Raw genomic sequence first — 27,832 nt, 5'->3', positions numbered from 1 at the left:
GCAGAAGCTCCACCCAGCTGTGGCCCGCCAAGAATACTGGCGCCCCCGTCGCCTCACTCCAGCTCCTTTATAGGGCAGAAGTGTTATGTCAGGAAAGGTGAGCTTAGAAGACCAGAGTCTACCACCCCCACCCAACCTCTTACTACTTTAGTGACCAAATTTTGGTCTTCAAATACCATTTCCCACTGAGAGGAACCAGGGCTCCTTGAAGAAGTGGGTGGGGACCAGGTCCACAGGCAGATAGTCAAGGTCTCCGGGCTCCATGGGAACACTACAGACAGCCAGATCTGTACACTGGGCAGCAGTCAAGAACCCCCGGCTTTTTGGGCCGCTGTGTGCATGGGAGCAGGCCTGCAGGGCCTGCCAGATGATTTCTCCCATGGAATGCTCTTTGTTTTGCTGTACCTGCTTTACCTTGTATCTTCTCTGCCTGCGTGATGATCACTACTCTTTGGCAGGCCTCTGTGGGAGACTCTCCCTGTCTGTAAGTCTCAATAGACCTATGTCCAAACTCAGCCACCTGGTATGTTCTTTCTGTTTGCGGCTTTTCAGGCACAAATCTTGGAACAACTCGGACTCAGTCGGAACAAAGAGTCTGTAAGTAAGCTTAGAATATGTACAAGTTAGCTCAAACTATCTAGTCATACCAAAATGCAAGGAAACCTTCAAAATCTATTAGGGTATTTTAATGGACTCAAAAGCAAACTAGAAGAAGCTTTTGGATTTAACTGCCAGATTATAGGAAAGATTATGGAGGACAGAAACTATTAAACCACACCAGGGAAATGAAAATAGCAAAATCCAGACTGTGGGAAACTGCAAAGAACAAACACCCAGTTTCTTCAATCAGTAAATTACATGAGAAAAAAAGAACAAAAATGGAGGAAGAATCTATAAAGGGACTTAAGAGATATTAATATATGAACCAATCGCAACATGTGAACCTTAATTGGATCTTGATTCAAGCAAACTACAGTCTGTTTTGTACCCTTCAGATGTGAACGAATTTCTGTTGCCACGGTTTAACAAAATAATACCCGTCCCTCGGCAACGTGGTTCCAACTTCAATTACCACAGTAGATGCGTATTAACTGTGAGCATTTGCATAAAGTATAAATGTCACTACTAGCTCTTCAGTACACAAACTACTATAGAGATAATGGTTCTGCATCATACTCAATGACCATTTTGTCACTTCTTTCAAAGTCTGTTGGTGACTGGTCACTGTGTAACTGTTATCTAGTACACTCACAAGCAGCAAAATGTGGGGAGAATGTGGATGTGTTGCCTCCTTGTCTCTCAGTGATAAACCCACATGACATTTTACGAAACTAGAGAATCAAGAGGGAACTGGCCAACAAAGATGAAAATGTAGCAAAGGAACACAAAGCGATAACACTAGAAGTGAAATTCAAGTAGAATGTGAAGCAGTTGCAGAAGAAAGAGTTGCCAGAGGGACGAACCATTCACACTACGGCCATTCCAGAGACTAGATATGCAGTCAGAGGAACTCAGTGAAGGCCAACTTAGTGACATAATCGAAAAAAGTGGTTGTGACAAAAAGACAAAGCTGTCCCAGAGGAAGTGACATCAGCTAAAATCTTTACATGAAACAAACTTGTCTCCAGGAGTTTTTCATAACACTGGAGGCACAAAGGATAAAATGTTGGAGCTGATCCAAAAATAGGCATATAACAACTTGCCAATACACAGAAGAGACGCTCTCATCATATTGTAAGTTACAAAACCAAAAGAAGGCAAGCATTGTTCTATTTTTTTTTTTTTGCTTCTGAACAGTTTTTTATTCACAACTAGGCTTATTTATGCAAAAGCAACTCAATTCATCATTTCAATCAAAACAAGTCGGCACTGTGTTAAAACAAACTGTTGAAAACAACACATACAAGGAGTGCACACTTTATAATTCTGTCCTCGTCTTTTTCTTCACTCCCTGCTTTCCGGTATCAGGGGTTCACCTCGTCACGGGGGAGGTGCTTTGCTCTTGGTAATGTTTGAGATTTATTTTCTTCTGCATCTTCATCCCTGTGTGATGAATAGATTCTGGTCTGTTCCTCTCTGAGTTCCCCCTGGGTACTGGTTTTTAATGGCTTCATCGCCTTCCTCCGTCTCATCGTCATTGCTGGAGTCCTGGTGTGAGGCGCTTGGTCCCTGCTGGTTCTGCTTGTTCCGCAGACAGATGACGGTCAATCCTCTGGTGAGTTGATTTCAAACATTTGTCTTCTTTCTTAACCTTTTTGGTGCATTGACATTCAGGATCACAACCAGTGATTGGTAAGATTCTAACCTTCTGTGTCCCCGAGCGTCTACTAGCAAGTGGCAGGGTCACCTTTCTATGTGTGGCACAGTATGTAGAGTGAGGTCTAAAGGTGAGCTTAGATTTAAAGATGGCTTGTCCCTATAGACCAGCGTCTTCTCTAACAAACAAGTGGATATGGTGGCCCTGCATGGGGCTTCGTGGACATCGCACACTTCATTACCTACATGCGGGGACAGGCTTCCATCTGACCACCTGACTATCCAAGCACTGCTTTCTTTAATTTCATTTCCTTTTTCATCCCAACGTCTCCTCCATCGTATAGTGTTTTCTACCTTTAATTTTAATCTGGTTCTATCTTCCTCTTCAAGCACTTTCTCATTTTCAAATTCATCTTCATAATACTGAGGATCAAAAGGTTTGGATTCTATGATGAGAAATTTTGGTAGCTTAACAAAGTACAATTCATTTCCTAAATCAGACAGAGTTGATACTGGGAATTTCTACTTCTATTCTGGTTTCAGAAATGGGCTCTTTCCCAGGCTGGTCCTGAGGCAATCCACATTCATGAGCAGGCTTTCCTGGAATAGGTGGTTGATTGTCATCATCACTCTCCAAAGAAATGTCATCTACATCTCCCAACAGATCCGTGGTTCCACTATAATCTGAGGAAGTCTCCAGCTGGTACTGATGGCTCTCGGGGGAGCGCAGTGAAGCTGACTCTCCATGTGTTGGTCAAACTGCAAACTGGATTGAGCTGCTGTGGGAAGAAACTGCTGGGGTGAAGAAGTGTTCTGTTCCCACTATTCTTGATAAGTATTTCACAAAGAAATAAAACACTTTAATTCTCAATGTTTCCAATGTTTTAATTAGTGTACTAAATACTCTTACTAGTTTTTCCATGTTCTTATATATTTATAACCAACAGAGTTTTTAATGTTTAATTGTTTAATGTTTTTAAAGGTCACAGAGTAATCATAATTTTTTCCATTAATTATTTAAATTATTTTTCATGGTCATTTTTATAGTCCCTCACTACTATGCAAAGTGAGGACTACTTATATTTGAAGAAAAATGAGACAATGACATTTGTATTGAGTAGATATTTGAGGACATTAAGGACTTTTTATTTTTCACTTGTGGCAATGGCAATGTGGTTATGTTTAAAAAATGAGAGAGAAAAATCCTTGTCTTTTAGAGACACACACAGCTGAAATTATGTGATGTCTGGGATTTGCTCAAAATAATATAGTAGGGAAGTACAAGGGAGTACAGATAAAATAAGATGGGAGATGTGAAGTTTATTATACTATATATTTACTTTTGTATATGTTTAAAATTTGCAAAAGGAAATTTTAATGCTTTAATTGACCAGAAAATGTAAAACAATGTAATAGCCATCCAATGTTTAATTGCAATGTTTCATTTTACATCTGTGGCTCTCTGGCCACTGAAAAACCTGGCAGTATTGCTAGGCTCAAGTGCAAATGGCTGGTGTGGGCTCCCAAGTAGGAAGGAAGCTATGTCTGTGCGAGGACATGCTGGTTCCAACTTTGCCTCCTCGAGGACACTGGAGCCCAGCCTAAATGGAGATTAGAGGAAATAGAAATAAAAATTTCCTGCTCACAATAAAATTGCCTATGATCTCAAATTTGTTTCACAACCTTTCTTTTAGCATATTAATAAGCCCCTGGTATCTGTTGCCAGTTAAGAGGCAGAAGGGAAGAGAAATGGTTGATTGGAAAATAGTCTTGTTTTTATTAGCTTACGGCAAAGCTATCAACTGTGGTGAAATATATCTTTCTTTTTTTACCATTTTGTTTAATTTAGTTCACAGTTTTAATGAGATATAATAGATATACAACACTGTATAAGATTAATACACACATATTGCAAAATGATTCCCACTGTAGTATTAGTTAACATCTCCATCACATTACATAATCACCATTGCTTTTTGGTGAGAACATAATTAAGATTCTTAGTGACTGACTTTCAGTATATAACACAGCATTAACTATAATACTGTACTGTACATTAGATCCCCCAAATTTATTCACCTTACAATTGGAAGTTTGTGTCCTTTGACTGACATCTCCTCATCCCCTCCCCCCACCCTGGGCCCCTGGTAACCACCATTCCATTCTCTGTATTGATCGTTTTCTTTTTAATAAAACAGAGAAAGCTTGTTTCTTTATATTATAAAATTTTGGGGGGTAAATTACTACTGTCATTTCATAGGCGTTGTAGATTTCTGTATATTTTTTAGCATTTGTGTCAATACTTGTCAATCAAAATACAATTCAGTTTTAGTTCCATTTGTCAGCACATCTGTCATTAGTGATAGTTAAAGCTCATTCCTTCTATTATTCTGTCAGTGTCAAAGGTAAATGGGAAAGAACACGGTTAAAGGACTGTTCATACTCCCAAACTATTCATCCTTTCCAATATTCACCATGGCTGAAGGAGAACACGTGTTGGAGATTGAGTTAAGTTAGCATGTGAGTCTCTTCTCATATCCATGGTTGGCATAAGTGTTCTTTCGGGAAATCGATTATGCTAACAGTACAACAAAATCTCCACAAGAGGGACAGTTTGGGAAGGTCAATCTGTACTTTCTGTATAGATTTTGTAATTTGATGAATGGCAGATGTATTGTAAATTGTCTTAACTTTTTATCCAAATAACTATTTAGCATTATTGCTGCATTAATTCATTTTGCTACATGAAGTTAAAGACCAGCATTAGCATATTCACTTAAACAAAAAATTTTGACCACTTTTCCCAATGCCCTGTATCATTTTACACCTAGAAAAACTGAGTTATTAAAAAGCAAGTGAGTGTTCCTACTCTAATTAATTAAGGAATAAACCTAACCTTCTGCCAAGAATTCTCCCTTCTCTGAGAAAGTACATAGATACTGATGCCCAGTTCCTTGTCACCTGACAGATAGTGACTAGGTCTCTGGCTCTATTCCCTGGGAGCAGCTGATAACTGCCAACCCATTGGAGTTCTCATGCCCCAATGTATTTGTCTTGAATTTATAGGTTTTCCTCATTGTATCTTCTAATAGGGAGTTGTGATTATCCACAGCTGCTTTAACAGGTCAAACAGGTTTTTATATTGAGCTCTCTAAACCTCATTCTAAATTGTCTTCCACATAGCATTTCAGGTTCTTTCTTTAGCAAACTTCCAAAATATTTACACTGGTGGTTTTATTAGCCTTTCACTCTAATATGTAGCAATTTCCCATCACTGGTAGGTCCCCAGTTACTGGAAGGAAATGTACTTGTTTCAGGCTTTAGCATTTTTTCTCATAATGAGGAAGATAAAATGAAAGTTCTGAGAAATCAATGACGAAACTGTGTGTCAGGTGGGAATGGGCGCAGACTGAGAAAGGAACCCCCAAAGCTCAAGACTGGCATATAAAAACAAATAAGTAAAAACAAAAGCTCTGTGGGCAAAATAGTTTATTTATTTACTTTTTTAATGGAGAAGGAAAGGAAAGAAAATCTTATATGAGGAAAAGCCAGTATCGGCAGGAGCAATGGAGCTTGCGTGACCAGCACTGACTTTCCTTTCTTATTTCAGTGTTTTTCTTCTATCAGTGAGCTTTCAGAACTAGGGCTTATTTTGTTACATTTAGTTTGCATTGGACTCCTTGCACTGTTCCAAAGTTCTTTTTTATTTTACTCAAAATGATCTAGAAAAACTTCCGGTTTCTGATCTGGCATGTAAGAAGCTTAGAAGTCACCACTCCAACTGTCGTGCGGGGCGGCCTGCGGGGTCTCTGGTCCTGCTCCCCACATAAGAACGCAGGACATGGTGAGGCCAAAAAGGAACACCCACGGAGCCATAGATAGGGGAGTCAGACCGCTATAGTCTCACTGGAGGCTGGATCGACACTGTCCGCAACCCTCACTGCTCCGCTTGCAGGCTCAGCCACCATCTTCTTGCTAGCCCCCATTTTCCTGCTAGCGTAGCCACCACAGTTATATTAGTGGCCAATGGCTCACTGGTTACAGCTGACGGCCAACTAGCCACAGCTGATGGCCATCCAATCACAGTTGATGGCCATTTACTACCTGAGCCAGCACCTTTCCACGTGAGGCCGAGAGCCTGGAAACTGCACTCCTGGCTCTGTCCCCACACCAACCAAATGATAAAGCATTGAGCAAACTGAAAAATCAACAACTCTTCTTAGATTCATCAGAGAAGTAAGGTCACAGGGCAAACTGCTACCCCTCAATACTAGAGAGACAGACAAGTGGGTACAGAGAATCACAACTTACCTGGAGAAACCACCAAGTAGAAACCTCCTTAGGAACCAGTGTTGGGGCAAGAACCCCTGAACTGCAACTGATGAATTGCTACAGGCTCAGTGCAGACAAGCCTGAGACAAGGGAATCCAGTCATCAGGGGACAGGGGACGCACACTTTCATTAATTTTACCTCCAGGAGCGCTAATAGGTACTCAGAGTAAAGATCAGTGAAAATTTCCTCATGATTCCGGCAGGAGGAAGGGAAAAATAATTATTTTGAAATACACCTCAGGGCACACAGGCCTGCCCTCAGGAGAAACTGTTTTAGCTAAGCCTAATGTATCTAGGTAAAGGGAAATGCCCAGCTCCAGCCAACACTAGCTATCCTGTCCCAAGCAAGCGATGGAGAGAAGCTGAGAAGTACTGGTCAAGTTCACAGGCCAGGGACACAGGCTCACCAAATGACAGAGACCTAATGCTAGGACTACAGAACACTTGTCTCCCGTCCCCTCACCTCCCACATTAATACTATGGAACTGAAGCCTATTTACCAGTTTCTTTTTCTCAGCACGTCACGCCCACCTTTCAACAGAAAATTACATGTCATACAAAAAGGCAAAAAACACAGTTTGAAGAAACTAAACTAGCATCAGAACCAGACTCAGATATGCCAGGAATGTTGGAAATATCAGACCAGGAATACATAAAAACTACGACTAATATCCTTAGGGCTGTATTGGAAAAAGTAGACAAAATAAGAGAACACATGGATAATGTAAGCAGAGAGTTGGAAATTCTAAAAAAGAATCAAATGAAATGCTAATGATAAAAAAACAACAACACTGTAACAGAAATGAAGAATGCTTTGATAAGCTCAATAGTAGACTGGATATGACTGAGGAAACACTCTCTGAGCTTGAGGATATGACAATAGAAACCTCCAAAACTGAAAAGCAAAGAGGAAAAAAACTGGAACCCCCCCCCCCAAAAAAAAACAACAAACCCTGAATATCCAAAAAGTATAAGATACCTGTAACGGGAATACCAGAGAGAGAGAGAGAGAGAGAGAGAGAGAGAGAGAGAGAGAGAGAGAGAGAAGACATATTTGAAGCAATAGTGACTGAGAATTTTCCCAAGTTAATGTCAGACACCAAACCATAGATCCAGGAAGATCAGAGAAAATTAAGCAGGATAAATGCAAATCAAAACAAACAAAAATACACTAAAAATAACAAAAAAACTATACCTAGGGATATCATATTCTAATTATAGAAAATCAAATAAAATGGGGGGAAAATGAAATAAGCTAGAGGGGAACAAAACATCTTACCTACTGAGGAGAGAATATAAGAATTATATCCAACTACTCCTCAGAAACAAGGACAAGAAGAGTGAAGTGAAATATTTAAAGGGTTAAGAGAAAAAATACCCCACCAACCTAGAACTCAATACCCTGTGAAATTATTCTACAAAAGTGAAGGAGAGATAAAGGCAGTCTTAGGCAAACAAGAATTCAGGGAATTTGTTGCCAGAAGACCCATCTACCTAGAAATGTTAAAAGCACTTTAGAGAGAAGGAAAAGGAGATGGGCTGGAAATACAGATTTATATAAAGAAAGGAAGAATATCAGAGAATGAATAAGTGAAGGTAAAAGTGAAATTCTATTTTTCTTATCCTTAATCAATTTAATATATTACAGCTTGTTCAATAAATAATAGCAACATGTATTTGATTATGTATAATACGGATCTAAATATCCTTGCATATGTGTAAATGAAGTGAATGACATAAATGGCACCAGGGGCAGGAGTGAGGAATTAGGAATATTTTGGTATTATAAGGGACTTGTTATAAGGTTCCCATGCACAGTGTTACTTAAAGGGGAGTTGGATTAGTTATAAATATATATTGCAAACTCTAGAGCAACCACCAAAAAAAGTGAAAAAGTAAAAGTATCATTGATATGCTAAGAAAGAAAAAAAATAGAATCATATAAAATGTTCAATTAAAGCCACAGAAAAATGTGGCAGGCAATAATAGAAACAAAGAACAAGGGCAACAAATATAGAAAATGGTAACATATATGACAGATATTAATCAAACTACATCAAGAATCACTTTAAATTTCAATGGTATAAACACCAATTAAAAGACAGATCATCAGAGTGAATCAAAAACCAATTATGCATTGTCTACAAGAAACTCACTTTAATATAAAGACCCATACAGACTAAAAGGATGGAGAAAGTTATCATCACACTAACACTAATCTAAAGAAAAAGGGAATACATATATTAATCTCAGAGCAAGGAAAATTATTGGAGACAAAGAGGAACATTATATAATTATAAAGTAGTCAATGCTCCAAGAAGACATGACAATCCTCAATGTGTGTGTGCCTAACATCCGAGGTAGGTACATGTACATACAACATACATGAAGACATCCTTCAGTAAGTGATGGATAAGCTGTGGCACATCCATACAATGGAATATTATTCTGCACTGAAAACAGAGAAAACGCCATGAAAAGCCACAGCTTCCAGGTCTAAAGGAGGAAACAAAAGCAACATTACTATATAAAAAAAGTCAATAGGAAAAGACTTCTTTTACTCAACATAATGAAGTGAAACTTAACGTAAATCATGGACTTTGGGTAATGACATGTTGACTGTCACAAATGTGGCACTCTGGTGTGGGATGTTGTCAACAGAGGGAGAGGGTGTGCATGTGTGGGGACTGGGGGCATTCGTATTTTCTGCTCAATTTTGCTGTGATCTTAAAAATGCCCTAAAAATGAAGTTTATTAATTAAAAAAATGAACTAGAATGACTAGGAGAGAACGTGCTCCGAGACTGCCCTCTTGGGGTCACGTGTGAAAACAAACCTCTGCAAATAACACAGTTTGGAGGACATGGCATTTGGTAGGGTTCTGGTATCCATCTACCTACCACACAATGGCACCTGCAACCGTCATGAAGAAACTCTGCGAGGAAAAAGGGGACCAAAGAAGCCTCATCAATTAAAAACAAGGAGTTGGACAAAGAAAAGCCACCCAGGTTCTCGTGTAGAAATAATATTTCTCTTAGTGAGATTTGCTCTCTTACCGAAAGCAATAAGCGCTCAAGTAAATAAAGGGGCCCTTGTGGAATATACATACATATATGTATATATGTATGTTCTATAAGCCTCCATTTTAAAATAACTTGAAAAGTGTCCTAACTCATGAAAGCAGGGACACAAAATGATATCTGTACACCCATGTTCATAAAAGCACTATTTAACATAGTCAAAAGGTAGAAGCAACCTAAGTGTTCATTGACTAGTGAATGGATAAACAAAATGCAGCATATACATACAATGGAATATCATTTAGTCTTAAAAAGGAAGAAAATTATGACAAAGGCCAGAACATGGATGAATCTTAAAGACATTATACTAACAGAAATAAACTAATCATATAAAAGGATACATGATTCCACTCATATGAAGTACTTAGAGTAGTCAAATTCATAGGCAGAAGGTGGAATGGTGGTTGGTAGGGGCTGGGGGAAGGGACAAATAGGGAGTTTTATGTAATGGCTACAGAGTTTCAATTTTGCAAGATAGAAAAAAGTTCTGTGGATGGATGGTGATGATGATGATTGTACAACAATGTGCGTGTACCAAAGGCCACTGAACTGTGCACCTACAAATGGTGATGTATGTTTTATCACAATTTCAAAAAAGAAACAATTTTTTAAGTGTCTTCACTCATGTGGGACTCTCAAGAAGCTGTATCTAAAGGAAAGCTTCGTGGTGTGTGTTCCATGAGCCTTAGAGACTGAAGTAAGAGATTAATGAGACACGATTAATGAACACATCTGAAAACAGCTAAGTTTCACACAAATATGTGGATTTTATTGACACATGGTAGTTTCTTACAGTAATAAATAGAATGCAATCTTTCGGGTCAGGATGGAGTTATAGAGAGGCCCTGTGTCCCTAATAAAAGTGGTCTGATTTTGTGGTTCTGTTTTCTTTAGACCTGCATCTAAGAGGGAACCTGTGTGCTGGCCAGCAGTCATACAGGTCTACACAACACCTGTGTGAGCCGTAATGCTTCTCTCCACACCATCAAGGCAATTCACAGCCTCCGGCCAATATCACCCTAAATTTTCCCCTCCCACCCCCCCAGTTTTAACATAATGTATCATAAAAATAGCAACTGCCATTAAAAGTCAGCATTTCCAATATAAAAAAGTTATACAAATATAATTCAAAATATAATCATTCTTAAAATACAGTCATTTATATATGAGTTTGAAACATTATTAAAATAAATAATATTTCCTAGAGAAAATTTCATTTGCATCACAAAATTATAAACCAGAAGCATCTAAAATGAATTCATGATTGACTCTTCTTTAGTGTATCTCCCATTCTCTCTCTCACTCAGTATTTACTTTATGAAGTGCATAGAGCTAGCCTGAAAACACACCACATCACCCCATGTACACCTGGATCTTTGGATCTCGTGAACATCTACCTGGAGTGCCCTATCTGCCTGCACACCCTCTACCTAGAGCTCCTGTGGTAAAAACGGTTTTCTTGCACCAGTTTGCATTAAAGTATTTTTCCAACTTTTCTGCATGTCAGAGGTTTTATGAGCTGATTGCTTTCTGGAAGCTGGGGAAAGGCATGTCAACTTTTGCATCAAGAGAGCTCTCCTGTGCCTTCCCTGGCTGGGACGGTAACAGCCCTTTTCCCAGGTAAGGGAGATATTCTGATATCTGAATTATCTGGATTTTTGATAGAGCTGGATGGTCCTAACCCTGATTTCCAGGATCAGGAAGTCCTCTCTCCTGACTGATCCCCAGATGTTGCATGGTACGTATTTTGACAGGCTGTTGTGTGACTCTCACAGGATTCAGATATTTGCTTGGTAACGGCACATGCTCAACAAACACAGTAGTTTTTGAATATCTCAGAGAGAGTAGAGAAAAAGGAATACAAACACTAAAGTTTCCAGTTATCATTACTTCACTGCATCTCTACATAGCATGATTACAGTTCTTCTCCGATAATACAAATTAGCAAATTTCACTACGTTGAACAATTAAGCTGGCTGACATTTATAGCCACCTTCCCAACGACTACCAAGGAAAAAAGCTTTCAGGAAAATATGGCTTGCAAACAGACGTGGTAAATCTTCAAGGATTTGAAGTACCTTTCATACAATTTGACCATTGCCAGGAAGCCATTCATCCAGAATTATGTGAATGTCCTTAATTCCTCTCCCTAAAATGTTGCCTTTTTAAAACTAGCGTTATTCATCCTTGTGTTCTGTAGCTCCAGGAGAGCGTCCACGCACACGCTCATGCTGCTTTACAGCCTGGTGTCTTGCACTTCTTCTTCTGCCTCCTCCTTGAGGGCAGTGATCTGGGATCGTGAGCTGTGCTTGCTGGAGCTCCGCTGGGGGAAGAGCTTCAGCCGGTCCGAGGGGCTGATGGCCTGCTGGAAGAGGCTCTTCTCACTCAGAAGCTTCTGCATGGAATCGTACTGCCGCACTTTGTTCTCCTCTATGACCTAGGGAAGTGGCCGTTAGTGAGCTCGTGGGCAGAAGGCAGGGCGGCCAGAGCAAGGACAGAAGCTGGCAAAGGCTCAGAGGCAGGAAAAGCCCAGAAGAAAAGAGCGTCCAGGGGCAGGCAGTGTGAACAGCCGGGGCTGTCTCATGTCACTGCTGAGTCCTCTAGTCCTCTTGCTTTATGGAGCTTCTGTGAAATCAGCTGTAACTTCCTACTTAGCAGCTGGGAGACTTGTTTTTGTTTTTTTTTTTAAATTAGAATAGTACTGAGCAATGTCCTTCTTCAGAGAACGTTACAGGAGCTAAGGCTGCTTTGTAAAGCAGAATGATTTTTGTTAGATCCCTTACATATTACTTTAAAAATGAGTATACGTCCACAGCATGATAAAGAGTTGAACCTATTCAACGGGAGTGAAGTGTAATGATTCCAAGTCACTCAGGAGGCCCGATCTTAATACGCCTCTTCACGTGTTCAAGTCGAGCAAACCCAAGGCCAGAAAAGAGAAGGGCTTTAACCCAGTCACCCGACCCTGACCACAGCAGGGCAAGAGGTTGTGAGTCGGCCTCCTGATTTGTCAGCTGAAGATTAGTCATAATAATGGTAATAACAATCCTTCAGTAAGGGAAGCATTTACCTCCAGGAACCTCAAAAGCCTTAACAGAAATGACGTGATACATCATCCTCCAAACTTCCTTGTGACTAAACCCAAGAGAATTTGTAAACATCACTTGAAAGAATCTGTGACAGTTCTGAAAGCACAGCGAGGAGGTGGTTGGGAGAGGCACTCCCCTGAGCTCCACCTAATGACTAGAAAAATGAAACAAGCCTTTCCACGACTGCATTAAAACCATACGTGAGATTGCAAGACAATGCAGGCCTGTCCTGGATCCCGTCCAAGGGAGACTTAGTTACTGAACGCGTAAGTACTTAGTCTTTCTTATGACTCGATCCACAAAATAAAGGACTCAAAAAGTATGGACGCTCCAGCGTGTTCATGTAACTTAGTAACATGCTGCTATTTTGGATTTACTGAATTCCAGCCTCACCTCATAGCTCAGACCAAAGTGAGAAGCTTGTGTATCTCTTTTGAGTGAAGCTGGATGGCTCTATGACACACGTTTTAAGGAAGAACTTGTACATTGCTGCGATTTGCAAGAACTATCACACGAGAGATTGTTATCAAGGATTAAAGGAGAAATTAGATCTTAGGTAAAGTATAAACACTCACCAAAAATCGCTGGCATTCCAACATTGCTTCTATCCTGTGTTCACAGAGGATCACGGTGCAATCAGCAAACGCTTGTTTTAGAGCTCTGCGAATGATTTGGTATGTTCTAGAAAAGAGAGAAAATACCACACATAACATCACACAACGCCAATAATCTGCCTGCACCCTTGATAACATACCTCTTTAAATTACTTATCTTTCTTTAAATACTTTTAACATAACGGTAATATAGAGTCAGCCACAAAAACTTTCCAACCATAGGATAGATTCAAAGTTTCCATCAAAATTTTCTTGAAGAAAATTTCACAGAGGTACATTTTTTTTCATTATGTAGACTCACTAGTAGTTCTTTTGTACTATAAATAGTTCCTATTATAGAAATGAAATAGAAAGGAAAATATATCATAAGGGTCAGAGTATGCCTATGTAGCTAAATATCCTACTGTGGATTGAAAAGGGGGAGTTTGTATGAAATACCGGAACTGCACTCAGAAGAGAACCCAGGGCTCTTATGATAGGAAATAAGCTCTCGTGCTGATGTCAAATGGTGACTTTTCCCCTGGGCAGTTGTTTCCTGTGTGAAGGCGCTTCCTCCACTCGCAGACCCGACAGCCTACTGGGAATTTGTGTTGGTGTGGAGCAGGTCTCAGTGACGCTGCTCCCGTGTGGGCCCGTATCAGGGATGCTGAAACTCACATTGGATCCAGATGAGCACTGGGCTCATCAAGCAGCAAGATCCTGGCCTTGCTGAGCACAGATCTGGCCAAACACATCAGCTGCCTGTGGCCATGGCTTAGGACAAAACCCCCATCCACAAGGACGAAGTCAAGATTCCCCGGAAACTGCTCGATCACAGATCGGAGTCCAACCTACAGAAAAGACCGAGGGAAAACACTGTGCTCAGAAAGGATGGTTCACATGCCACCAGGTTAAAAACATTCGAGATGTTGACAATCTAAAAAGACACAAAGGAGTTTTAAAAGTTTAAATATCACATCACCCCTCCCCTCCCGCCCCACATACACATACGCCACTCCTGCAATTTTGGGGGGTTTGACGGAACAAAAGTCTATGTATAACCTTGGCAGCTCTAAAGTCACTTTATGACTTGTCTCAGCTCTGCATTTCATTCATTCAGGAAATTTTCAATGCGTGCCTATTATGTGTCAGGTATCCCAATAGGGATTAAAGAAATGATAAATGGCACATGCCCCTGCAAGGTTCGGGGCTTATGAAGACATACTCAAATAATTACAACACAACTAATACGTGCTAGAAATGCTAATATGTAAAGAAATGCAGTCATTTACTTCATCATGGCAGAGTCTTTTAGGCTGCCTACCATCCTCTACTGTCATAATAGAGCGTAAAAAGTAGCGTAAAAAGAATCAAGCGGGAGCTTTTCCAAAATACATAAGGCAATTTGCTTTTCATCTCTTCAATTCATAAAAACTGATTCTAAGAAATTGATGAAACTATGAAGTAAAAAAAATCCTGGAGTTAAAATAGTGTATTATTAGGAGATTTAAACGTGTTTAGATATCAAGGTGGAATATCAGAGTTGTGTTAGAGCAATGGCTTGTTTTTATAAGGTAGATAGGAAAAAATAGGCTGAAAATGCCAACAAGATATAGAAACCCATTCTTTCAAAATAAGACAGAAATATCTGAAGTATCTTAGCTCTTGACACTTATTCAGATAAATATGCATTAATGTTTATTTTTTATTTTTTTGCTAAGTATTGCTGAGAGTTTGAGGGCTAATGAGATACATAGGTGATTGTCTTCTGCCCTTGGGAAGCCTGGGATTTAGTCTGGGAGGAAAGATGTAATACTAACTGGAATACAGGCAGCACGAGAGTCTTCAGAAAGACTCCTGAGTTCTGCCATGAGTGCAGAGGAGGCCCGCATCAGTGTGTTTGTTCACACACATTTACTATGTGCCCGTGATACATACTGCAGATGACACTCCTTTCCTTGACTGGGTTCTCATTAAAGCCATTTCACTATGTGAGAATTAGTGAATTTTGGAAACAGTTTCTGCGATAGAAGGGAATTGAAACATATTAATTCGACAAGGGGACTACTCTGATGTATCCCGGAAGACTCAAACATAAAACTTTCCCATCCAAGTAGCTGAGAATGTGAATAAAGGACTTTGGGTGAGGAGTTGGAGCACCTGTGTTCTCTCTTTCTGTCTTCAACTTCTTGATTTTTCTTGGCTTCAGTCTGTGAACCTGCTACAGCCGCTCCCATCTTAGACCAGAAACAAAAGCCCTCACTTGCCTCCAGATTCTCCCTTAGCCGTGATTCAGTATCTAGCCCCTTTGCCATCTAGAAATCTCAAACACTTAGTGTGCAGCTGCTGTCTTCGCTGCCTCACAGTACAGAGTATGTTTTCCTTCTTCAAACACTGACTCCTTGGCTTAGGAGAAACCCCCAATCTTTGACGATTTCTGCCTATTATCATGTGTGGGCAACTCTTCCCCCGTCCATTGAATATTAATCTTCCTGCCCCACAACTTTCCAAACTCTCCTGAGAACTCATTCATTTTTAGAGTATCAATTACCACAGATAAGCTAATGGTTTTTCAAATCTATACCTTCAACTCTGGACATCTTCCAAATACTTCTTAAATCCTTCTCTTCGCCAACCCTATTACAGCAACCCTAGGCCAGACCATCACTGTAAATCCCAAGTTGTCAATTGGCGAGTTCACCACACAAACACCCCAGGGATTCTTCTAAAATACAGGTTTGAACATCTTATTTCTCTTTTAAATCTCTTCCTGACAGAACAAAACTTCCTGAGCTCTCTTACATGACATTTACAGATCCAGAATCGAGTCCCCTCCACTCTTATTTCCAGCGGCACAAACAGCTCGTAGTTCCCTGCACACCGTGACATACTCTTCTGAGTATCTCTGATCATCCTGTAGGGTAGCCAGACATCTGGCCCTGGTGCTATTTGTGCAAGATTCCCTGTTAGACGGTCAGTTTCTTGAGGTAAAGACCTGTGCTTTTTAGCTCTGTGCCCCACTGCCAATACTAGATGAGCCGCGAGCCTCACTCACTCGCTTATGTGTTCAACAGGTATGTACTGAGCTCCTAGAATGCTGGCCAAACAAAACACACACATGTGGATAAATGATAAATGAATCCCAACATAAGGAAGAATGACAAATGATAAATGAAGGAGTTCTGGGTTTAGCTCTGCCAGGACAGAGTGCGATCTAATATTAAATACAAGTCACTCTGCCTGCCTATTTTCTCATCTTTTTATTTTTATTAGTTTCAGGTGTACAAAACAACATAATGATTAGACATTTATACTCTTCACAGAGTGACAACCTCCCCAAGTCTATTGCCCATCTGACACCGTACACAGCTATTCCAATATCACTGACTATATGTCCTACGCTGTACTTTACATCCCATGACTATATATATTTTTTCTCATCTTTAAGACTATAAAATCCCTTAAAATCTAATTATAAAATCAGAAGTGCCTTAACCCTGAGAGATATTTCAGTATTTTATTTCAGATCAATCAGCAGTATTTGAGGATATTTTTAAGCCAAATCAATCATCAAGAAAAGTACAGATGAAATGGACATTAACTTAACTAGACTTATTGTGGTGATAATTTTGCAATATACACAATTATTGAATTATTATGTTGTACCCCTGAAACTAATGGTCAGTATGCATGTCAATTATACTTCAATAAAAAGTAAAGTACTGTACTGATCAAGATAGGTCTCTGAAATCAAATAAAAGTGGCTTGGAATCTGCACTCCACCACCCACTCACACTCACTCATGGCCGACAATGTCTGGTGTGTTACTTTGTCACATTTACCTTACTTAAAAAAAACGGGGAAAGGCTTGTATAGACTTTGAAGGATTTAATGAGGATTAAATGAGATAATATGTTGAAATAGGTTGCTACAAAGTGTGGCAGATGATAAGCACTTAATCCACGGTAATTATTAGTATTGTTGGAGCCAGAAAATCCCAAGGACATGGGCCTGGTCACTGACACACTACTGTGGGATGACAATCAGACTTGTAAGATTTTCCCCTTATAAGTGGCCTGGCTAGGGAAGTAAACTGCAGGAAGTACTGCAATACAATTAATTTATGCTCTACACCTAGTAACAAGGTTGAGATTTTAGTAAGAATATCGTAGCATGTATTCTCCCTTCAGATGGCCATCAATCACACACTGATTCCAAAGGCCCTAGGAGGAAAGCCATTTTAGTGTGTTACTGTGATAAAGACCTGAGCAAAGTATGTGTTTTTCCCAAATGAAACTATTTCTTTACTACCAGTAAATAATTAAGTACTTAAGTATATATCACTGTCAATATTTAGAAACAAAGGAATGACAGTGAGACAGACCAGTCTAGGGTATATTTCACAACACTTCTCTCTCACTGTTTTACTCACTATGAAGCATAGTAAAAATCTTTTAAAATCATATTCACTACAGAAAGGTCAACATAAGTTAGTAAAACTTTAAATTTTGAAGTCAGTGAACATTTAACAAGTTTATAAATTTTATGCCAGATATTGTGATAGGCTTTGGAGGAAACACGGGAAACAAGATAGACTAGGGATTGTTTTTAAAAAGATGCAAAGTTGTTAGCAACTCTATGTGGTGATAAGAATGGCTTAAATTCGCCAACTGATTGCTTGGATGTAAGACTGCTTAGTCATGTATTCCTTACTAGACTCAGTGAGAATTTATTAAATTCTAAGTACTACGGCAGACCTGGGATTCAAAGTCGAATAACACTAGGCCCTGCCTTGAAAGAACTCATGGTCCAGATGGGTAGAAAAATAATAAGCGGGAAATTAATAGTCAGAGATAAGTACTATGGGAAAAAAAGACTGAAATGGAAATTGCTACAGGAATCATCTAATTTAGTGATCTTTAACAGCATAATCCTTTAAATAATAATGTACACACATAGTACATATTTCCAACATAGATTATTTATACTATTGTCACAATCCATTTTTAAATATATTAAAAATGCAAACTTCAGCTTAGCTCTGTCCCAATTAAAAATTACTGCAATCTAAACATTTTAAATTATTTTCATTCTTAGTATTAAAAATAAAAGCATCAACAATTTGTGGAGAAAAGAACTTTAGGATACAAGAATCTGCCAGCTTTACGCTGTTGGGTAATAAATTGTATGTACCTTCCAAACTGTCATTTAAAAGAAATGTTGTTTTATGACACATCAGACTAAGAAATATATAGCAGCCCGCACAGGACCAGGACTTTGACTTTTGTGATTGCTGTCCTCTGGAAAGTTATTGTGGAGCAAGAGTTTGCTCTTATGACAAGGAAACAGGACAAAAACCAGAGAAGTGAGTTGTGGTTGGACTGAATGGTCCACTAGTGTGCAGTTATAAAAAGAGACCCTCTCGACTCCTTTTTAGACACTCCTTTTGCCACTCTACAGGTTTTCCAGGGCAAATTGTCAACTTAAAAGGCCATAATTTCCGCTATTGAGCTTGCTCTCTAAAAATAACTTACCTGGCGATCAATGTATAAAGAAGGAAACTATTTCATAAGGAATCTAAAAAGCAAGCAATTACCCAAAAAAGCTTTTATTCTAAAACCAACCGACCTGCTGCCTAGATTACGGATACACTGAGAAAGCTCGCTCTGCTGAAACCCTGAACCAGAAGTCAAGTGATGGGCTGTTTCTGCATCGCCAGTGACTGCTGCCCAGTCTGAGGCTTCTGAAGCCTCCGCAGCTGCATTGCTAATGGGGACACCTGCTGTGCATTAACCAGAAGGCTATTTTCATGATATAGTACACATGAATCCTTTATCTATTAAATGAATTAAATCATTCATTTATCCATTAAATCAATCAATATTTACTGAACACCATCCATGCGCCCAACACTACTCTATGCACTAGAAATACCTCGGTCAATAGGCATCATCCCTGTCCTCAAGCACCCCACAGTCTGGTGGGGGACAAGGACATATTAAGAGGCAAATCTCTACCCTGTGTGAAGAATGCAATGAAAGGGACATAGGAATAGGGTCCACCTTGGAGGGGTTCCTCTCTCAGACCTGGAACATCGGGACACATTTCTGGAAAAAAGCAATGTGTGAGGAGAGGCCTGAATGATGCCAGGAGCAGGCGGTGAAGGATTGGCAGCGTGTCCCAGGCACAGAGGACAACACAAGAGAAGCTTCTGGAGAACAGAGAGCACACAGTGCTTTAGAGAAACCAGAGAAATTCAGTAGAACTGAGTCCTGGGTAGCGGGGGAGGGTGAAGAGTGAGTTTAGGGGGCAGGGAGAGACCAGATCATGAAAAAACTTGTCAGCTACCCTAGGTAGTGCAGGCTTTGTCCAACGGGCCATATGGAGTCATGGAAAGGGGAGAAACAAGAAATCTGATGGAGGGTTTAGAAAGCTCACCAGAGCTGCAAAGTGCCAAATGAACTGTGGGGAGCCCAGGAGAGGGAAACCAGCAAGGAGCCTCTTCCAAAACTCCAAAGAAGAGTTGTTATGTGTCAGATGGGGATGAGGAAAAGTGAACACATTCTAGATATCTGCAGGAGACAGCCTGGACAGGACCTGATATATGGAAATGGGTGGAGAAAGCAGGCATCAAGAATGAGCCCAGTCATGGCTCCACGCACTGGAGGATGGTGAACCCATTCACTGCGAGGAGGAACACAGGACAGTCGTGTGGGTGGGCACATGAGAAGCTCACGTATGTGGATGTGAGGTGCTGGTCCACACTGAGGCGTTGGACAGGGAGCTCTGGGAACAGGCATATGTGGGAGTCATCAGCACAGAGGTATTAGAGCCAAGAGGATGCATGTCATTCCTCAGTGTGAATAGATAAAATAAGACAAAAATGAGGATTCCGTCAAACCACAACATTTGAGAGCTGGCCAGGTGAAACCCAGGTGGAAACATGATTAAATAGCTAACATTTATTTAGTACCTACTATTTGTCAGGCACTGGGATGGACCCATTATACACATAAGCATAAAAAGTCACATTACTAATTTACTGAGCCACAATGCTAGGGGTCTTTCTCCCCGTTGGGATTCCACCTTCTTTGAGACTCTTTGCCTACACGGCTAATTAAGTCAGTGCTCCTGAGGAGAAGCTACGTGGCCTGAGTTGTTTGGGGATGGGGAAATTAGACCATCTCAGCTTACAGAATGCCAAGATGAAGGTGGGCGCCGAGGGCACAAAGGGACAGGGAGCTGTTGGGGTCAGCTTAGTAGTAGGCACGAACCTCAAAACTTCACACAGTCTACTCCAGATCAGCAAAGATAAGGTTTCACACTCTTACTTCCCTTGCCCAAGGGGATATATCAATAAAAATATTACTCCTGGTAATGTCTGCAAATTTACTTCCTATATTTTCTTCTTGGAGTTTTATGGTTTCAGATCTTACATTTAAGTCTTTAATCCATTTTGAATTTATTCTTGTATATGGTGTAAGGAAGTGGTTCAGCTTCATTTTTTTGCATGTCTGTCCAGGTTTCCCAGCACCATTTATTGAATAGACTGTCTTTACCCCAATGTAAATTCTTGCTTCCTTTGGTCATAGATTAAAAGATGATGTAGGCATGGATTTATTTCTGGGCTCTCTATTCTGTCCCATTGATCTATGTGTCTGTTTTCACAGGTTATCACTTTGTGAGGGGTATAAATGTCTAACTATTACACTGTTTTGTACACCTGAAACTAATAATTAAAAAAAAGCGCTTTCACACTGGACATTGGGTCCAGATCCAAGCTAGAAGTCAAGTGTTTCTTGGTCTGATGCTGTCACTGCATGTACTGTGATTTTCATTTAGGGGAAAGGGATCATGAAGGAGGCAGGATCTGGATGGGATTCAGGAGTTTGGCCATCTGCCATCACTCAGTTTGTTTTCCTCCAGAGACACAAATCACACTAAGATCACAGAGAGGACTCGATGAGATGACAGGAATCCCAATTTGCTCTGTGTCATCCATTACACTTTTTGTGCCAGTATCCTATCCAGTTTAGAAACTGACACCCCCCCAAATATTCCTGTTTGGATAAGTTATATGATCAACCATTTGGGACTAAAGCTCAGGCCCTATAACTTTTAAACCAACACGTTTTCTGCAGTAGCTTATTTGTTTGTATGCTATTTTCAGGCCTCCACAACAAAAACGTATCACCACTGCTCAAAGCACATGACATTAACGTAAGGATAGCATCAACATGTCCGTTTATGAATAGCAAATTATTACAAAGAGGATCAGTAAAAAGATATACCTAAATACCTTTGATCAAATAAAAATCTAAACAGGTAAAGTGCATTCTATTGGTATTTAAAATCTTAACAATGTCTTCTAACATTTTAACTGTTTTGATGATCTTGATTTCCTGTACATTTTACTGTGACTTGGCAATACTTGCCAATTTTTATAAAGTCCACTGTCTTCCTTCCCATTTTGCTCCCACCACATTATGTTCCTATCATTCATTCTCTGAAGTCACATGAAAGATGTTAAAATGTGTCACTTGCAATTTAGTTAATGTTTTCTTTAAAGCCCCTGTTTGTTGGGTAATAAGGAAACTCTGATACTGAAAACAGTTAATCTAAGCGCATTTTATTAGGGGCATGTTAAGGTTAGGCACTCAGTGGGTAAGTGTTTAACACTCACAGATATTTCAAACTTGGCAAGATCCACTCTGCAGAAAGGGAAAGAACATTTGGGATAAAGAGAACTGGGCTACAAGTACCAACAGTGCAGGAAATCGTGGGCCAACATTGTTCTCTAAGAAGACCTTTGAATCCCAATGTTCTTAGGTCCCATAATTGTAATCTGTCACCATCCAGAGCTTTGGACTTAAGCCTCAAGTTTCATGAAACAGAGCAATTTACATTCCTCCTTTCTTTAATATGATCCTATAGTTAAAGAATTGTCAGTTACAGCTAGGGTGTTCTTTAAGGGAATCAAGAGTCTCACTCTAGCTTTCTCCCCTCCTCCCAAATTTCTCTGTATAATGCCTTCAATTAGAATAAACCACCTATTGGTGTTATTTAGGAATTCTGATTATATTTTAGTCAATATATATCCTATATGGTGTCCTAATGACCTCAAGAAATGGAGCATGCAGCATCTGGGTCACGTGGCCTTGTGCCTAGAAGTGCTCATAGCTGTCACATTCTGTAAAGGCAGCTGACTCCTGGTGGCTTAGAGAAGACTGTGGTCATCGGTGGATGCTCTAGAATGACAACCATCCTTCTGTGTAGAACCCACACTTCCGAGAGAAGTACATCATGTCCAAGCCTCCTCCTTAAGGTAGAAACCAGAACCCACACAGGGAGTAGATGGGAAAGTGTGGACAATGATTCTTTGTGTCAGAAACAGTCCTGGTGTGCCTGGGTCTCCTAGCTCATGTCTCGCTGGTGCACATTGGAAAGGAAAAAGGCCAAAGTAATGCTACCCCTGGGGCCTGGTAGTTGGAGACTAAGCATTATGGGGTGGAGGGATGCCTCTAATCCAAAATACTGGGTGCTCCAGGTATGTCAGAGTCCTCCATTTTAAAGTTGTGCACACATACACACGCGTGCATGAACAAAAGCATGTAAATTTATCTCAGCTATCACAACCACTCTAAAGTGCGTATGAACTACCTTTTTCAAAATATTTCAGTTAGCAGCCTTACCTCATCTGCAACTTTCCATATTTCTTGATCATTCCATTGTCCATAGGGATCCAAGTTTTTTCTAAATGTTCCAGAAAAGATAAATACTTTCTATAACAAGAAGGAAAAAAGAGGAAAGCATGAATAATCTAAACATTTTTAATTTTCCCCCCTGCTTTATTGTGAAAAATTTCAAGCAGAAAAAATATTTAAAAATAATATAACACCCACCCATGTACTTACCATCTAGTTTTCTTAAAGTTTTCCCATATTTGCTTTGTACCATTTTTTAAGAAATAAAATGTAGCTACATTTGAAGCCCCTTGTGAACATGTTTCTAACCCCAATGTCCTTAGGATAAAGAAATTAAGATCATTATAAATTGTGGGAAATTAAATTTTTATTCCTAGCAATAGTCCTTACTACAAGCAAACACAATGTAAAATTAAACAGGTAAAAGTTATAAGATTATGAGTCACAATTATCAGAATAAATTTCTATTTAGTTAATGTCTTTTCCTTGGATTTCTTTTATAAACCTAGCTTCCCAAGGGACTTTGAAATGGTTTGAGTTTACAGATGTTTACTTAAACACACATGTTCATCTGGTCTATAAACCAAAGCACACCTCTCCTTCCAAAACCAGACAGCGACAGGAGAGGGCCACAACTTGGAAATCAGTGAAAGAGTGGAAATCAAATATTTGTTTAACTGAATGCATGTTACAGAGGGAAGGAGGCCAATGAGACCGAACCTGCTGCCAAAACACAATGACAGTCTACTTCCCAGCACAGAGTCCTGCGCAGCTACTACCCTGAGACACGCTGCTTCCATCACTGTCTACTAAGTCAGACCGATACGATTAACAAATGTTTCAAAAGAAAGTCGCTGCCTCACTGGCAAATATTGATACCACAATAATATTTAGTTCTCTCTTTGTGCCTAAGGGTGAACTGAAAAATATTTTGGATGTTAACATTCAGAATAATTATTTTCTTTGCCTTTATCCTTTTGCCTTTGGTTACTAACATCCAGTAAGGAGAATTAAGAACTGAATTCCTACAAGCCTAGTTTTCACAAATTGCCTTAGACAGAGAGAATGCTCCGTGCCCATCTGATCTGTAAGGAAGAGCACACGGCAGGTCAGCTCCAGATTCATGGTGTCTGTGCTGCTCAGGCAAAAGGAGAGGATCCTCACTATGGCAACCAAGCTCAAGGACAGTCACATTAGAGACTTTCTTCTCCAAGGCATAATTTATGGCTTAAACAACAAAGTCTTTGCCAAATATCTCGGGAACCCTCTGGAGAGGGCAACAGAAGCCTTAGGCTTGTCTTATTTAACCTGCAGCAAAATCATCTTCCTAAAGGATGCCCGTATTGCTTTAAGGAAGTAGATGTAAGAGATCAATAGATGACTCTTAGGATCATAAGATATTTGGTGGCTATGTCTGTACATTCTCTACCAAGCTTCCAGGTGAATGGAAGTTATGTCTAAATAAGTTAAAGAGAGCAGACAAAAGGCATTATGGGGGAATTCTAACAGGATGTGGCTCTGAGTACTTGAGTCAATTCATTATCTAAGTCATTGCGTTAATTTAGTAACTAAAGTTCAAAGGTTTGCCAATGGAATTTTGCCACTTACTATTTTTCATATTTTTTTCTTTGAATATTGTGGTTCTTTATATCAAGGTTTCTAGCATTACTGAGAAGGACAGAAATGAACAACTGTGAAGATTAGCAAGTATCAGACAATGTATTACCATGTTTCCCCGAAAATAAGACCTATCCAGACAATCAGCTCTAAGGCATCTTTTGGAGCAAAACTTAATATAAGACCCAGTCTTATTTTACTATAATAAAGACCAGGTATATGATATGATATGATACATATGATATATGATATGATATGATATGATATGATATGATATGATATGATATGATATGATTGATATATAATACAATACAATATAATACCAGGTCTTATATTAATTTTTACTAAAAAAGACGCATTAGAGCCGAGGGTCTGGATAGGTCTTATTTTCGGAGAAATACAGTATATGCTTCAGAAAGTTGTCTTCACTGGGAAGTAAGCACCTGGATCACAGAACTCTGGTTTATGGCAGGTGTTCCACGTGCCAGGTGAGGCACTTTACATGTGTATTGCTTCATCTTCATGTCAACCTAATGAGGTAGATCCTATTGTTGCACGTAAAAAAAATCACAGCTGGGAGAAGTTAAGTGACTGTCACAAGGTCACTTAGCTAATGGAACCCAAGGGTGTTTGTCTTCACACCTGTGCTCCTCACCACCAAGAAAAAATGCCTCATGTCCTCCATGGACCAGGTTTCTTCTCTCATCTGGAGCTCAGGAAACATTAAACGTTGGGCAGGATCACCCCTATGGGTCTGTAAATTGTCCATCAGCACTCAGGAGCACAGTCTGGTTGAAAGCACTGCCATCCATCCCCCTGGCCGCAGCTTAGTTCCTGCGCCGTCAATGGAGAGGTTAACTTCCTCTTCCTGTGCAGGCCCTGAGTTCTGTATGGGCTCCAGTGTCTTTGTAAGTTTCAAGGAGACTTACATATCCAGTAGAACCGCACAGTGGAAATGTTTACTACAGCCAAAAGAAGCAGTGCCATTATTCTGTAGAACTGTGGGTGGAGGCCCAAAGTATCACAACATCAAAGCAGACACGGAAGTTATTAAAGGTAATGTGGCTTGCAGAAACAGGATAGTAATGCAGCTCTGGACTAGTAGTTCTATCTAGGAATAGGAACGAAATCTCTTTGAGCCTCAGTGTTTTCACTATAAAATGGGGAAATGCCACCTTTCTTCTCAAACCTGCTCTATCTCTGGCTTTCAATTTGATACGTGTCATCTTCTTCCCCTCAATCCAGAAACTTGGGAGTCATAAATGATCAGAATCTTTCTCCCTGATCCTCCCAAATGGAATCAGTCATCAGTGCTGTGGATTGTTTCCCCCAAATATATCTCAAATCCATTTATTTCTCTATTTCTACGGCTATCACATAGTTTAAGCCATCCATCTCTCTCTCTCTCTCTGGAACAGGGCAAGAACCTCCTATTTGACGTCTTGCCTCCCTTCCAGTCCATTCTTATTTAGTAACCAAAGCAGTAACTACAAGTATAAAGTGGATTACATCATTAACCGTTTGAAAAACCTTCCGCGACTTTCCATCGCACTCAGGGCAAAACAGAAAATACTTAAAATGGTCAATAGGTACTCCATGATTCAACTCCTCTTACTCCTTCTGGCTCATTTAGTGCCCTTCTCTATGCCTCTCCCTTTTTCACTCCAGCCACACAGCTTTCTTTTATTTCATCAGTTTCTTCACACACTTTATTCTCCCTGCCTAAGAATCTCATCTCATATAGTCTTCCCATGGCCAGCTACAGCCTTCAAGTCTCAGATGTCATTTCCTTTAACCATTCTCTCGATATATGGTCTCAAATACCTGTATTTTACTTTCATAGCTTACAGTGAATACTAAAATTATACACGCATTTGTGAGCATTTTTCTAATGTTCATCTCTTCTTCTACATCATAACTTTGCTGGGTACCCTGTCACTAACACACAGGCATTATACATAGTATATGCCCAACAAAGGTTACCTGAATGAATAAATGGGCTCATGTGAAAATAAAATTAAAAATACATAAAAACATCATACTCAGATGATGTTTGCCCATCTAATCAGCACATATTAGTTTTCTTCCTTCTGTAAGAATAACTACTACAACCCATAGTCTTTAAAGCAATAATATGAATAACCCATTAAAACTTTGATCTCTCTATATAATTGTTTGGGAAACGGTATGCCTAATTTTTTCTAACAGCCTAATAATCTGTATGTAAATTATCAAATGTGTAGCAATATATTATATATTAATTATTTTTTATTTCAAATATATATTCAAAATTATAAAGGAAGAAAACTTGAAATTAGACATCCAAAAGTTTTAGACGTAGTGGATTTGATGCCATTCAGAAACTCTGTAGGTCTGTTGCTTACAGTTTATTGTCTAGCATTAAACTAATGCTTTAATTTTAAAGAAAAGTTAACTGAATGAACTGGTTCAGTTACATTCAATTTTGTACAATTAATCAAACATTCCATTCCTGTCTTATAAACAGTATCTGGCACTCTCTTGCTTCCAGGGGTGCCAGTAGGTGTCTTAGTTCTGTTTTCTAAACTGTTTGAAGTTTCCACAAACTCATCTCTGAAGCTGAGAGGTCCTTGGAGGTCACTTACGTCCTTTTCCCTGGTTTACAAATGAAACAGCCATGGCCCTGAGAAGTTATACAGCTTGGCCAAGGTGACACACTCAGACTGATTGTACAGCAAAAAAAAAACAACACCTGAAACTATAAATCACATTGATTCCCTCTCCCTCTTTTAAGAAACTGTTCACCAATAGGAAAATTAGGATGTGCAATATTTGATACTTAATATCATATATGCATGGTATAAAGAGCAATTCTTGGAACTCAAGGAAGACCGAAGAGAACACCATTGTTCACTGCCTGACGAATCTCTTTCCTGAAGCTGACTCCTCATCTCAGTAGAGAGAGCCAAGCCTGTATGGAGTGCTCAGAGCTGGTCAGATATCACTGCAACATGCATATGTTTTAGCATTGGACATCAAATGGCAACCAAAAAAGCAGTTTGGATTCTGTGGTCACTGAATGTAGAATAAGTTAAATGAGTGGGATAAATGACTCCTATCCTTAAGGATATAGGGCTTTTTTCTTTTGGCTAAAAAGGGAAATATACATGAATGAATATACAT

General features: G+C 39.6%; 1 protein-coding gene across 2 annotated transcripts in view; it reads right to left on the bottom strand.

Moving 5' to 3' along the window:
* CFTR (CF transmembrane conductance regulator) overlaps positions 1 to 27,832 on the bottom strand; it is a 203,313-nt gene that overhangs the window by 34,289 nt on the left and 141,192 nt on the right. Inside the window, exons 24-27 of one of the 2 annotated variants that reach the window (XM_081038789.1) lie at positions 23,042 to 23,131; positions 14,028 to 14,200; positions 13,332 to 13,437; positions 10,413 to 12,104 (exon numbers count right to left, since the gene is read on the bottom strand). In XM_081038789.1, coding sequence (XP_080894915.1) covers positions 11,904 to 12,104; positions 13,332 to 13,437; positions 14,028 to 14,200; positions 23,042 to 23,131 — 570 coding nt within the window. In that variant the 3' untranslated portion in view covers positions 10,413 to 11,903. Of the gene's footprint in view, positions 1 to 10,412; positions 12,105 to 13,331; positions 13,438 to 14,027; positions 14,201 to 23,041; positions 23,132 to 27,832 lie in introns of those variants that run through there. The other variant, XM_081038790.1, reaches the window with a different exon arrangement.

This window comes from Rhinolophus hipposideros (genome assembly GCF_964194185.1).
Source record: "Rhinolophus hipposideros genome assembly, chromosome: 25".
Classification (NCBI taxonomy): Eukaryota; Metazoa; Chordata; class Mammalia; order Chiroptera; family Rhinolophidae; genus Rhinolophus; species Rhinolophus hipposideros.
This window is presented reverse-complemented; position numbering and strand designations above follow the sequence as displayed.